Source organism: Arvicanthis niloticus, chromosome 3, assembly GCF_011762505.2.
Source record: "Arvicanthis niloticus isolate mArvNil1 chromosome 3, mArvNil1.pat.X, whole genome shotgun sequence".
Lineage (NCBI taxonomy): Eukaryota > Metazoa > Chordata > Mammalia > Rodentia > Muridae > Arvicanthis > Arvicanthis niloticus.
This window is the reverse complement of record NC_047660.1, coordinates 123496149-123509980: the sequence shown is the minus strand read 5'-3', so window position 1 is coordinate 123509980 and position 13832 is coordinate 123496149. Positions and strand designations below refer to the sequence as shown.

The following is a 13832-nucleotide window of genomic DNA, read 5'->3' as shown; positions in this document are numbered from 1 at the left end:
TCTTCTGGTCTAGAAAAGGAACTCTGGGGACACATACCATTCTCAGGACTGGATGCTGTGGAAAAAGCCCTGTCCTCATCAGTCAGCTCTGCTCCTCTGTCAGACTGTCTCATCCTCCCTGCTGGAGCTTGGAAAGGGAAGTAAGGAATAAGACGCAGATCAACAAATGGCAGATTGCTGCTCAGCCACACCAGCCAGTGTTCAGCATGCTGGAGTATATTTTCAACAATTATTCTGCAAGCCTAGCGCTAGGGCACACACACTATGATATGTATCAGGTAAAACATGATATTTCCTCTCCAAATCAGCTGCTACTAGCTGTGTGAAAGAGAAAACTATTATTCCACAAAACATTCCCGTACTCTACCTTTTTTCTAAAAAAATTTTTAAATTATGTTTATATGCACACTCATATACACACATATTCCCATTCACACTCACGTGTATGATTCAGTTCAAGCTTAGAGATCACAGGATAGGTTGCAGTTCTCTTGCTCCACCATGTGGTTCATGGGGACCAGTCTCAGGCTGTCAGCCTCAAGGGCAAGTGCCTTTACACAGAGCCATCTCACCGCCCATCCATCTTTTACAATAACCGACAGGTCATGTTTTATCTGCCTACTTTCCACGTGTTTGCCTAGATGAATTACGCACTGCTGAGTGCTCAGAGGGCCTCCCTGGGCGGACACACACTGATGCTCCATTCTGTATATAGCACTTAGTGGTTCTTCATGGGGCTTCCTCATCAGTTGCACAAATTCCTGTTAGAGGACTGACTGGAACTCTGTGATACAGGTTACTGTCCTGGATGGACTGAGTGACATGTTACTGTCCTGGATGAAGTCTGTGACACAGGTTACTGCCCTGGATGAAGTCTGTGACACAGGTTACTGTACTGGCACAGTCTTCTGACCTGAAGACAATGTAACAATGATCTGGCTTTTTTTTTTTTTCCCCACACACAGCCTTTATGGTCCACCCTACAACCTGTCTAAATCCTAGATGACAGTCCCTAGTATATTTTGCATAGATTGAAACATACGGTGGCTCATTGTATCTTACCCTATCAATGTCAATACTCATCTGTAGCAAACAATTTGAAATACTTAATTTTCTAAAGCAAAACAAAACAAAACAAAAAACATTGCTCCAGATTTATTTACTCTTACAAAATGTATTCCAAAATAAGAGTGGCCTGGTGGAATAGAAGTCTCTGCATTGCCTGTTTGACAGTATTGAGGCAGACAATCCAGACTTGGGTCAGCCTCAAGTGTAGGGTCTACCAGCACCCTGCCCCAGCCCTGTGGTGCACATGGCACCCGTTCATCTGTTCCAAGATGCGCATTTCCAGCTATCATGTTTATATCAGCCAACAGGATGAGGACAAGGTAAAGACAGCAAGGGCAAAGGGAAGGCAGGAGCCTCAGGAAAGTCTTAAGACTTTGTTCTACATGATAAATAATCACTGTCCCTACAGAACGTGCAAGTGTCTAACTGGACCTTCATGTCACTGGAGAAACAAACATAAAGCAACCGCAGAATGATCCGAATGTAGAACTCGACTTTTCAAGCAGTGGTGGCACATGCCTTTAACTCCAGCACTTAGGGAGCAGAGGCAAGCTTAAAATTCTGTAACTTTAAGACCAGACTACTACTCTACATAGCAAGCTCCAGGACAGCTGGGGCTACACAGAGAAAGCCTGCCTTTAAAACAACAAAAATAGTTTGCAATTTTGATTGAAACCAATGAATTTTTTAAAATATTTATTTATTTACTTATTTATTTATTGTATGTGAGTACACTGTTACTGTCTTCAGACACACCAGAAGAGGCATCAGATCCCATTACAGATGGTTGTGTGCCACCATGTGGTTGCTGGGAATTGAACCCAGGACCTCCAGAAGAGCACACTCAACTGCTGAGTCGTCTCTCCAGCCCTAAAGCAATGAATTTGAAGAAATGCTAGCACTATAATTTAACTCACCGCACACTAAACCTTACCAAGTAGTCTACCAAATCAGAAAATCACTTTTATCAGTGCTCGTCCTGCTTGTGACTCAGGAAACCACTAAACACACCAGTCCTGGATTCTAGCTACACCTGCATTCAAAGCTGCTACATCCTTTCAGGGTTTTGTATAACCTCAAATGCATGTTACCAACAACATTCACATGCTTAGATACACTTTATCTTATGATCAGTTACTTTGTTTTTTGTTGGTTTTCTATTTGTTTGGAGACAGAGTCCCACCTAGCCCAGGCTGGCCTTAGATTTGTTGTGTAGTCAAGGATAACCAGATGCTCTCATCTTCCTGCTCCCACCCCCAAAGTGCTGGGATCACAGGTGTGTGTGACCACATCTGGTTTATGTGGTGCTGGGAAATGAACACTGGACTTCACACATACCAGACAAGCATTCTACCAGCTAAGCCATATACTCAGCCCTATATCTTTCTTTACCTTCTTTTTATTACTGGTAGGGTATCATGTGGATTTAAATAAAAACCTTATGTGTCCAAGTGCCTTGGTTTGAACTGCCCCAGAATGAAGGATTCCAGACAGGTAATTTATAGGGTAAAGAGGCAGGGAATATGAAAAGACAATTAACAGCTGTGTTATAAAGGAAGCAATCACCATGAATACCTGGAATGCATGCATTACCTTAAAAATTCAGCTTTGGGTCTTTGCGGTGGCTCAGCAGGAAAATGCATTTCCTGCCAAGCCTGATAACCTTGTAACCACATGGTAAGAGGGAACTGTTTTCAGTTGTTCTCTGCCTTCCATAAGCACACTGTGGCACTAGGGCTTCCATAGTGCTTGAGCGTATACACATACACACACACATTAATTAAATTGTAATGATTAAACATTATAATTAAAACATGTTAAGTGTTTTCCTTCTGCTTTAAAACAACTGCTATGCAAAGTTCTGACCTCCCACCCATTAGGCTTATTTTCTAAAATATTTTTCTTTTTCTTTTTTTTTTTCTAAATTTTGGTTTTTCGAGACAGGGTTTCTCTGTGTAGCCCTGGCTGTCCTGGAACTCACTCTGTAGACCAGGCTGGCCTCGAACTCAGAAATCCACCTGCTTCTGCCCTAAAATATTTTTCAATATGGAAATCCTGAAAAGGCTCGTGTGCAACCATGAGAAATGGCCTGCTGGCTTCCTCTGCATCAAAGGCCCTCAGAGAAGATGGGGGAAACACTCCGTTTCCCTTGAACTCTGTGACAACTCACTGTTCCACACTTAAGAGATGGTACTGTATGACAGTCAACCATTTTGAAACAAACTACCCACAATTATTGGTAAAGCTGCTGCAGGTGCCTTCTGGAAAGGCAGGATTGCACTGTAGACTCTTACCTGCAAGGATGAAAACACACAGTGTTGCTCCTGTCAAGAAAGCAGCAAGCAGGAAACACCAGCCGGCAGTTAGCTGCAGTCGCCGGATGCGCTAGATAAAAGCTCTGCACATCCTCCTTGATTTAATCCTGCCCTTGCAGCCTGACCTGGACTCTCCTAAGCCTCAGCAGTCCTAGCTGTCCCTGCAAGGGAACATCTTTACTTTATCCTCCCCTTCACGGTGAACCTTCTCCCACGTGAGTACTGCACTCCTCCACCGGTCCTAGTTTTGTTGACTGTTTTCTGGATAACAACACCAAACAGCCCTTCAAATTTTCTTTCCTGCTTTTTTTTCAGACAGCCTCATGTAGCCTGGGTGGCCTCACATTGTGTATATAACCAAGGATAACAGGATAATTGAATTGCCTTCACCCTCCTTTCAAGGGCTGACCACAAAGGTGTGCAACCACACCCACCAGAGGTTTTTGCTTTTTTTTTTTTTTTTTAAATTCAGTTTTTCAAGGCCTAATTCACCTGCAGGGCATATGCAGCAGGGCCGAGTAGGGGGATGTCAGGAAGCTCTGGGTTGGAGTCCCAGCTCAGCACAGAGCAAACACAGCTATTCACTGATGGGAAATGGGGAGGACCCGGACTGGCACTGCTGAGGGCTGTGACCAGGATCTCGTTACCAGTTAGTCACAGACAGAGCCTGCAGATTTAGGGTTTTCCACACACACAGCCTGAACATTTATTGTTTTAAGCTACAACTCAAGATCTGTGTAGAATGAGGGACATACAGTGGTTAGGCAGCTTCACTTAAAACTGAAAGAGAAGGTTAAGTTTCGAGTTCTCAGAGATGAGACGGTGTGCTGCCATTTGAGAATATCTCTGGTGCTGTTGTCTGAGTTTCCATCTGTTTCCACTCTTAGCCCCTCCCCCTTCCCTGAAGGAGGTAGATGTTCAATTACTTTGGCTTTGTTAGCCAAATCTGGCACATTTGTGTGCTGGTCATGAACTCAAAAATATGTGAAATGGGAAATCCTCAAAAGGGGAAAAGAGTTGGTCCCTCTCCACAGGGAGCAGCTCATCCTGGAAGAAGGCAGTGAGCAGAGAGATGTGGACAGTGCTATCCTCCTGCTACCCTTCCCTAAAGAAAAACAAAGCCCACAACCACCCACTGTCTTACTCAAAGAAGTTTTCCTTTAAGACCTTTGTCCTTGGGCTATCAGGATCAGGATTAACCTGCTCTTTGCTAGCAAACTGGCTTCTGGTTCAGTGAGCTAAAACCCCACAGGCTGCTGAGGTCAGAGGCACGGATTACAACAGGAGAGAGAAAGCGGTGAGCTAGCACCCTTTCAAGTTCACTGTGCCCCGTGTCATCTCTTCTACAGTCACAGAACAGCTTCGTAGAGATGAATGTCATTTATTATGAAAATTGCTGTGACATTACAGCCAACATTCCAAAACAGTATGTTAACAAATACTTGTCTTGATTATAAAGTAGCTCGGAAATCATGATCCTTTTCAAAAGTAATTACCGCCTGCTGAGTCATTTCACATGAGTCAGGACACTGTGCTCGCCTAGAGTACAGCAGATGAGAAGGAAGAGCACCTGTGGTATCCAAACAGCTACGGGTTACTGCTACAGCGTAAACCAACAACCCACAAGAGGATGTTTGTAAAAACGCAAACTGTGGATATATTGTGGTGTCACAATACTTTTGAGGTGGAGAATCCCAAGTGTGTCTCTCCTTCCTTCCCTTCTGAGTTCAGTGTGAGGCAGAGGAAGACCCGCACACTGGGCTGAGGGCCACTGCAGCGCCCTGCTTCCTCACACTTCCCAGTCTTCAGTCTCCACATGAAGCTTGTGCTGAGCAGCTCATGGGCCTGCTGGGAATGCAGTCTGCCTCGGATCAGTGAGGTCTGTAGCAGCTCAGCGGTCAGTGTTTGCATCCCAGTGTATTATTCCTGTGTTCTTTTCAGTCAGCAGGCAGAAGATCCTATATGGATGCACCCCATGTAGGGACCAGGATGTCCCCCACGGGAGCTATCTGACCACAAATACAAAGGTTAAGACTACAGTTTAAAACTTCTTCTTCTTCCTCCCCACTAGCAAAGTAGCATGCTGCACATATGCCTGGAAAAGGTCTAGGAAGGCAAGGTATAGTTGCTTCAGTTTCAAGTAAAACCTGCTCCTTGCCAAAGGGTCTGGGGGAACTGCAAATGGATTTAGACAAACAGGAGCTTAAAAGCAGTCATCAACTTCTGTTCACCTAAGCAGCTTTCCTGGAAATGACCCCTGTTACCCCACGGAGCTGAGAGCTGTCACTATAGGAAAGGGGAACCAATTTCCTTTTCTAAGTAGGTGTGTGGATCTCAGCACAAGCCAAAGACTGTCTACTCTGTCCCTATTCCCCTTCCAGCCTTCATTTAAATGATACAGTATGTTTTCCACGCTGGGCTCTAATTATTAGTAAGGCTCAGAAATTACAAACAAAATAACACAAAAGTCCACTCCAACTTCAACACTGTTCTTTTCTGCCACCATCAGACTCCAGATGGTGCTGAGGCTTCCGCAGTAGATAATCCGTTCTCAAGCTGTCAGGGACCCTAGTTAAGCTTCTCACGCTGAATCTGGTAGTAGCATGCCTGAAAAAAATCAAAACAAATTCAGATTTACTTTAAGACTAGGGAAAAACAATCCCTCACTGAAAGCCTCAGTCTCCCTCAGCAAGCTCTCCCTGACCTCAGTGCTCCAGCCAATGGCTATGTATAGCCTAATCACAACAACAACCACTCACACACTTCCCTCTATCTCCAAGGAGGGGACTATTATCAGCTGTGGACTGGTCTTTACTGATTAGAACGAGACCATTTACTAGTGCCTGGGAAGTCTGAAGGTTCCGAGGACAGTGTGAGCAGAGCTTCTCGGCTTTTACTAGGCAGAGGCTGAGCAGCCCCACACACCACAGAGCAAGTCAGAGTTTCCAAGACTGCTTCTGCTTCTGCTTCTTCAATGATCCCAGAGTGCTTGTGTGCTTAGGACTCAGAAGTTCCGTTCTGAGGTTTTTGCCCCACTTTCTTTTGCTCATCTCTACAAACCCCAAGGCATCTCCACTTCTCTACCTCAGCCTACCTCCCAAACCGCTACAAACCACAATACCTTTCCTTAAACATTAATTAGATAATTTATATCTTCCAAGTTTAGTTTGCACCTTCCTTTGCTGATATGGAAATTATATTACTGTATTGTTCATGTGAGCATTATCCTTTCCATTAGGGACTGCCTATTCATGTGACCATAACATACTACTTCATATTAAAAACTATATTTTTTTATAAGATTTTATTACCTGGCAGTGTAGGTCTGACTTGTCCTAATTTAATCCATTACCATGCTTTTAGAACCAAAAACATATATTCTAATGGTATTTAGTCTATACTGAAAGGCAACTCAGACCCAAAAAGACAAATATGATATGTATTTGCTTATATATAGATGTTAGCAATTAAGTCATTGAAGGACTAGGGCAGGAATAGATCTCCCTGGAAGGGGAGACAGAATAGATAGTTATGGATGGGGGAGGAGGGCTAGAAAAGGAGGCTCACACAGGTAGGGGAAGACGAGACTGAAAGAGGTACGGGAAGGACAGCTAAAACTGAAGACCGTTTGAGGGTCCCATGGACACATATACACATAGGAAGGCAATTTAAATGAAATCACCAAATAACAGGGGAGACAGAGCCCCAAAGGGACATTTCTTGTCACTAAATGAAGCTTCCAATACCAGGAATGGGTTACATTTAACTGCGTTCTTGGCCAATGGGAAGCCAAGGGGCCCATGGGAAGCACCCCTTCCCTTCCCCAAAACAACTCAGGTTATTGCCAAGGCCATTGGAAGCTGTTCACAACCTGATGTTAAGGTTCTACTGCTGAAGACAACACCTACATAACTCACTGAACATGGAGAGGCTGAGCTGGTCTACCCAGAGCCTCCACCCCTAGTGGCTAGAGTTCAGGGTACTGGAAGGTGCTCTGCACACTACCAAAGGAGAAAGGCAAACAGCATCGCTGCAAAGCCTCTGATCTACAAGAGTGACCTGTCTCTAAGATCCGCTGGTGCAATGGTGGCTCGAAGCCTGTGGAAGTGACCAGCACTGTCTGATCTGAGTTAAGCCCACTCCATGAAATGGAACCCATACAGAATGCTGTGTGGGTGGCCGAGAATCTGAGCCAAGATAGGCCAAAGACCTAGAGGAAAACAAAATACAACTGTCTGGCTGAAGAAACATAGCAATAAAATACTCTCAATGACATGCTGCCATACTCCTAGATCTGCACCTTGCTCAGCCATCATCAGAAATGCTTCTTCCTGCAGCAGACGGCAACCAATACAGAGACCCACAGCCCAGTGTAGAATACAGAAATTGCTGTTGTCTAAGTCAAGCTGTGTAAGTTATAAAAATATATAATCAACTGCCTGTTGTGCCCTAATTAACTACATGCAACTGACCTGATCCTCTGTCCCCTCATCACTGTGAGCTCCAGACCTAATGTCTACAAAAATGAATTAGGAACCTTGAAGCCAGATGCCCTGGATACAGCCAAATCTCCAGTGGGTGCTCCCTGTTTGACCCACAATGTCTAACCCTGCAGCTCCCCCTTGCTTTGTGTTCCCATTCTTTACAAATGTTGTACAAGCTCCCTCTGGGAACAAGATTCAGGTCCAGAACTGGCCATCTCCCGGAGCGCTCAGAAAGTGAAGCTTTCTTTTTTTAAGCTTCTGTATCCAAAGTGAGTTTTCTTGGCTTCCACCCTGAACCCAACAATGCCTGCTTGATTTTTAACAAGAGACAGAAAACATGTGGATCTGGATGAAAACTGCAAAGAGTAGGGAGAGGGGAGACTATAATCAGAATATATTGCATGAAAGACCTATTTTAAACAAAGAAAAAAATAAAGTCTATACTGACTTTTTCCATAAAGAACAAAGTAGGTCAAGCATGACAGCTCACAGTTGCAATTGCAGCCCTTGGGAAGCACTGGCAGAAGCTGACTAGGAGCTGCAGGCCAACTTGGAAATAAACAACCCCCCACCAAAAGAGAAACAAAAGAACATACAGAAAAGTGGTTCCTGAGTGATTGACACTATGGTAAAGGACAGACAGACTTATTGAGAACTGTTCAGTGATGCACTCACCTTCAAGGTGGTGAACATTATGCCTTGCTCCCCATGCTGGAGATAGGGGTCCATCAGGTCCTCAATGAGGTGAACTTCAGAGCCTAAATTCCGAATCCTGTCACAGACAAAAAAGATGAGAGGCTCATTCTGCTTCTAAGTGGACGCTCCTTTTGAATCAATTGATGATGGCAGACAAAGACAACTTAACCCAAGTGAAATTCTGTTATGAGAGGAGCAGCCCGCAGCATCAGTCCAAGAGGAGCAGACTTGAAAACACAATGACGTCAGCAAAGACTGAATGAATACCTGGCCCGCAGCACCACATATAAGAAGACAGGGAACAAGTCATCCATGGACCAAAGGAAGTCCTCCTGTAATGAGGACAGGACACTCTGGGAGATCTCTTCAAAGGTCTGCTGGATCACCTTAAGTTTGTCTGATGGAGTAAATGTTGTGCTGTTGTGAAACAAAGTGTAAAAAGACAGCCTATGATTTTCCTAATAGATCCACCTCTTATTCATTAAAAATAAAATACCCCCTCTAGGTCACAGGCCTCAGATTAGACACACTAGGCAACCGAAGTGTGGAGGGATGGCCTGGAATCCTACAGGGCTTGGGGAAGAAGCCAGAAAAGAGGTCAGGTGGGAGGACCCTCACGGAATGTGTCCTTTGACCCACTGGAATCCCGTTTCTGAATGAAAAGTTGGCCAAAGATAAGAGCTCCAGGCATGCTCTCTATTCCTTGGAAAACACAAGAGCATATTGGAGTAAAAGAGCCCAAATGTTTCCAAAGACACTTTCTGATTTTCACATTGATTCTGACAACATTTGGGAGTGGGAAGGAGAATATAGCAAGATCCTGTCTGGGAAAAAAAAATGGAGAGAAAGGGGGCGGGAATTGCGTTCTTTCTACTCTCCCAGTATAGGAACCACTACTCTGATTTGTCTGACTGTTCAACAACATGAGGCATTACCTGATCTGCTGCAGACATTCTACTGCAGATGCAAAACAAGCATCCTTTGTGCTTGGCAACACCTGCATAAGGAGAATGAGTGTCAGAAGAGAGGTGTCTTCTGTAACAAGAAAAGGAGCCATCCTGGAGGACCTGGCCTGCTGGGGAGGACCCAGAAGGGGAGGACCCAGCCTGCTGGGGAGGACCCGGCCTGCTGGGGAGGACCCGGCCTGCTGTGATCATTGCCATTAACATGAGCACTGCCCATGTAAAATGGAATCCTCCACAGCAAAGAAAAGCACCTTTGACAAGGAGCTAAAATCCACTATACCTTTTTACTCTCTCCGAGGATTGACAAGGTTGCTGGCCAGAATTTCCTACAATGAAAGCATACATTGTTAGTATAAGACATCAGTATGGCAGACATACCCTTTATAAAGGTGACAGTTGTCTTGGCTTCCCTGCGCCCATTAACAACAACTTTTCTACAATTTGGTTCTGGGTTTCATGTTTTTATTTACTTTTTTCCTAAACATCCTGAAAATGCCTTAATACTGTGAAAAGTCCTGAGAAGAAGCTATATCTGGTTGTGAATGAAAACTCCCAGAAGGAGTCTTGTGTCTGCAGAGAATAATGAACTGGAATCTCAGTGCTCTGAGAGACTGGAATTTGTAGGTTCAAAAGCTAATTACTTTATCTTGGCTAATTGTAGCCTTCTGGAACAGCCACTCCTGGCTCTGAATCTGAAAAAAACCAACTAATAATAATAAATAAAAACCTCTTAGAAGCCATTAGCTTAGCAGAACACTTTTCTAGTAATCCAAGAACTAAGAACGCTATGAGATAGCATCCTGGGCCTATAAAATAGCTATAGAGTAGCTGCATATCCCTCCCAGCCTGTCTCAATGTATCTGCCTCTCTGGTGTACCCAATGCGTATTAAACTTTCTTGATTCATGATCTTCTTTGTTCTGTAAAACTACAAAAACTGCTTCCATGTTGGAGCACGGAATTTGGGATAACTTAAGTCAGTGTTCCTGATCTATGGTCACTTAGAATGGCTCTAGAATGAACAATCTCTCATTCCCTTTAAGATGAGAGCTGTGGCTTTTATGTTGGCAATAGCAGCTACTATGTCCCAAGGGGCTTTGTCATCCTAGAACCTCAGTCTACATCCAATTACCACACACCACAGCCCAGAGTATGTCCTTCATTTACCTTTATCCCATTTTATTTTAATAATAAATTTAAATATAATAATTTTATTGCTAAATTATTCCATTGAAAAAAATGACTTCCAATAAAAACTTATGCACTTTTTTTGTTAGCATAAATACATGGCTCTTGAGTGGGCTGGACTCAGCTTTATCGCTGATCTAGAGAAAGAATGATAATGACTCCCTAGAACAAGAACCAATGGTCTGAGATAATAAGAAAACTTTTAAATCTAAAACTTTAAATTGCAAATGATGAGGGAAGGATGAAAAGACAAGGAACACCAAAGATTTAAAGCAATTAACTTTTTGTAAGGAATGGGAGTATAAAATATACATCTTTATTAGGTAATGTTGTGGATAGCCCTGGTGCTGTTTGCATTTTGATGCTAATCCAGCTTCCCCCGGGAGGGGGCTGCCTGGGACTAGTAGTGAATCAAGTACTCAGGACTTCACATGACCCTTCTAAACCAACCACTGGGTGAGTAGGCGGGACTTCCGGGTCAGAGGGAGGAAGAAAAAAAATCAGGAGATACACGCTTTTGAATGGGGACAGGGAGAAGGCAAGATATAGCTGGCTAATGACACCGGGTTTAGATGGCGATCCGCCAGGATTGTCACTGGAGGATTTAGATTTAATATGGCTTACAAGATTAGGATTCTAGTAGTTGCACATGGTGATTCAGTTACCATTGATTCTGAAGTAAGTTTGTGTGGTGTTTTCCTTCACACGGAGGTTCTACTGGGTTCCAGAGAGAAAGGTCAGGCCAGAAAATGTGGGTTTGCAAGAAATGCACCCCAAAGGGCCGTGGGAATTTTGAAGCATGGGGTTAGTGTGGGAACTTAGAGAGCTGGGTGGAGAGTTTTTGGAGCTCAGATAGTTTCCACAAGATGAGTACTGGCTGGCTGGCTGTCCCGCCAGGGCCTGCTGGTTAGCGAGAACTGCATTTTTACATATTTCCCACAACAAAGCAAGATGAGCCATTTAGTTTATATATGATAATGTAAGAAAAAACGTTCAGATGAATAAGCAACTTCACAACCATCTTCAAATCCTCTGACAGGGCAGATGAGCAAGCTGAGAAACCACACATACATACAAATAAATAGATGCCAATAAACTCTTGGCAGTGCTGAAGGATCTTCAATTCAAACTTTTGGTTCTGCTCACAAGCACAGTACCTACCTCTGTACTCCAAGAAAGCCCAGGAGAGCAATATCTGGCTGCTTGTTTAGTCGAAGAACACATTCCCAATAAATGTCTTCCTCTCGGTCATTATCCAGGGCATAGAGCATGAAGAGAGGTGGGTAGAGCCGAGGCAGCAGCACCGGAAGCAGTAAGCCAGAACTTGTTACTACATAACTACAAACAAGAAGTGGGAAGGCAGGCACATGAATACTTATATTCAGAGATGGAGCTTCCTTATAAACTGCAAGGTTCACAGGATGTTTTTGCAGAGTGCTGTTCTATACACGCAGAGCTGACTATCTTGAACCAACTGCCAATTCTTTTGGATGACTAGAAATCAAACTGAGAATCTCCTTTGCTTCCATCTTGAGGCTGCCCTTGCAGGGTCACCTAACTCAGCACACGTTGCCTTTGCTTAGCTGCCTTCATGACTGACCACGTGTGGCTGCTCCCTCCCTGAGAGCAGCTAGTAGCATGGGGAGCCTTAGACAGGGTCTCTGAGGAAATGAGGAACCAGGCCTGGGGAAAGCAGCCATCTTTGAGGTCCCTCAGGAGTCCATGCAGCCTTCACACCATGTCTTCACCACCTCACTCAGCTCAACTCACCCTGGCTCTGGTGACCCGGATCTGGAATCCGATTTCCCAGTACAGAAAGATCTCCTTCCAGTGGGCAGAGGAGCAGAGAGGGGGATTGTGCTGCCCTCTTCAGGAAGCTCAGGAAACAAGAACCTAAGTGAAAATTGAAAACAAACTGTAAGATTCTAGGTCCAGAGCAGCTGAAAATAGTAAATATGAACTTCCAGCAGCTGATCTACCTAAGGGCCTATGAAACTAAACTTTAACTATGTTAGCTCCTTGGGAGCCTCAAATGATGCTTCCTACAGAATGGGAATGGAGTGACTAAGTGACAGTTCCAAAATCCCTACCCAGCAGGGGTTTATCTGAGTAAGGAATTCTCTACTGGAAGTCAACTTGCATCAACTCAAATCAGAAACTCAAACTAACTCTGAACATTAGTCTCAGAATATAACCTCAAGTGAACTACAGAGATCTCAATGTAAATTTTAAAACTCTTTCTAAAAACTCTTTCTAAAATGCAGACTTGCTGAAAGTTAATTCTTCAAATGAAAAGGGACTAAATTATTGACTATTCCCTGGGTTTGCTTTCCCTCCATGCCTTGATTTTTGCCCTAGAGAAGTGGGTTTAATCTGTGGGGCAGGGTCACACATCAGATAGCTACTCTACATTCATAACAGTAGCACAATCACAGTTATGAAGTAGCAATGAAAATAACGTTATGGTTGCGGTCACCACAGCATGAGGAACTGTGTTAAAGGACTGAAGCATCAGGAAGGTTGAGGACCAGGGCTCTAGGCCTTTATCTTTGACTTCTGGTATGTTGCTGGGCCTACCATATGTTTACTGTCTGGTTTACTTCAGAGACTTAAACCTTTCGATATTGTAATATTGTCTATTTTTTTATGGAGTTACAGCTTGCCATCTACCTCTGCTCTCTTTATAGCTGGGAATACTAAAAAGCAAAGTAAAGAAAGTTCTTTTTAGCACACATACCTAGCCAAGGCTGGAGCTGAAACACTCCCATTGTAGGGACGCTTTTCACAAACACGCTGCTCCTCCAAACCTGACACACTCCAAGTGTGCTTAGCATTCTGAGCTTGGTAATTAATAGAAGGACATTTCTGGGGCAAACTCCTACGTAACTCAGCAGGGAACTAACTGTTGGTTTACAACTCCAGCTGCTGCCGCTGGGATCTGTCTTCTCTACGCCAGTTCCTGCACATTTAACCGTGTCTCGCCACTCAATACTTCTGGTCAGTCAGGCGTCCAGACCTGAAGCAGACAGCAAGCACTTCATTCTAGCTCCTGCCTCACCTTTCCTTGTTCTTTAAAGAGATAATCACACGATATACTGCATGTGTCATCTGCTCTTC

The 13832-nt window shown here is 44.0% G+C and overlaps 2 protein-coding genes across 2 annotated transcripts in view; both read right to left on the bottom strand.

Annotated features, from left to right (window-relative positions):
- Positions 1-3525, bottom strand: part of Mpp4 (MAGUK p55 scaffold protein 4) — a 40070-nt gene extending 36545 nt beyond the window's left edge. The window contains 2 exon segments of the mRNA XM_034497793.2: positions 38-127; positions 3363-3525. Coding sequence (XP_034353684.1) covers positions 38-113 — 76 coding nt within the window. The 5' untranslated portion in view covers positions 114-127; positions 3363-3525.
- A 1223-nt stretch (positions 3526-4748) lies between these two features.
- The window catches only part of Als2 (alsin Rho guanine nucleotide exchange factor ALS2), a 66856-nt gene continuing 57772 nt past the window's right edge, over positions 4749-13832 (bottom strand). Inside the window, exons 28-34 of the mRNA XM_076932058.1 lie at positions 12486-12608; positions 11877-12053; positions 9809-9854; positions 9499-9560; positions 8831-8980; positions 8543-8639; positions 4749-5990 (exon numbers count right to left, since the gene is read on the bottom strand). Of these exons, the coding sequence (XP_076788173.1) occupies positions 5952-5990; positions 8543-8639; positions 8831-8980; positions 9499-9560; positions 9809-9854; positions 11877-12053; positions 12486-12608 (694 nt within the window). The 3' untranslated portion in view covers positions 4749-5951. The remainder of the gene's footprint in view (positions 5991-8542; positions 8640-8830; positions 8981-9498; positions 9561-9808; positions 9855-11876; positions 12054-12485; positions 12609-13832) is intronic.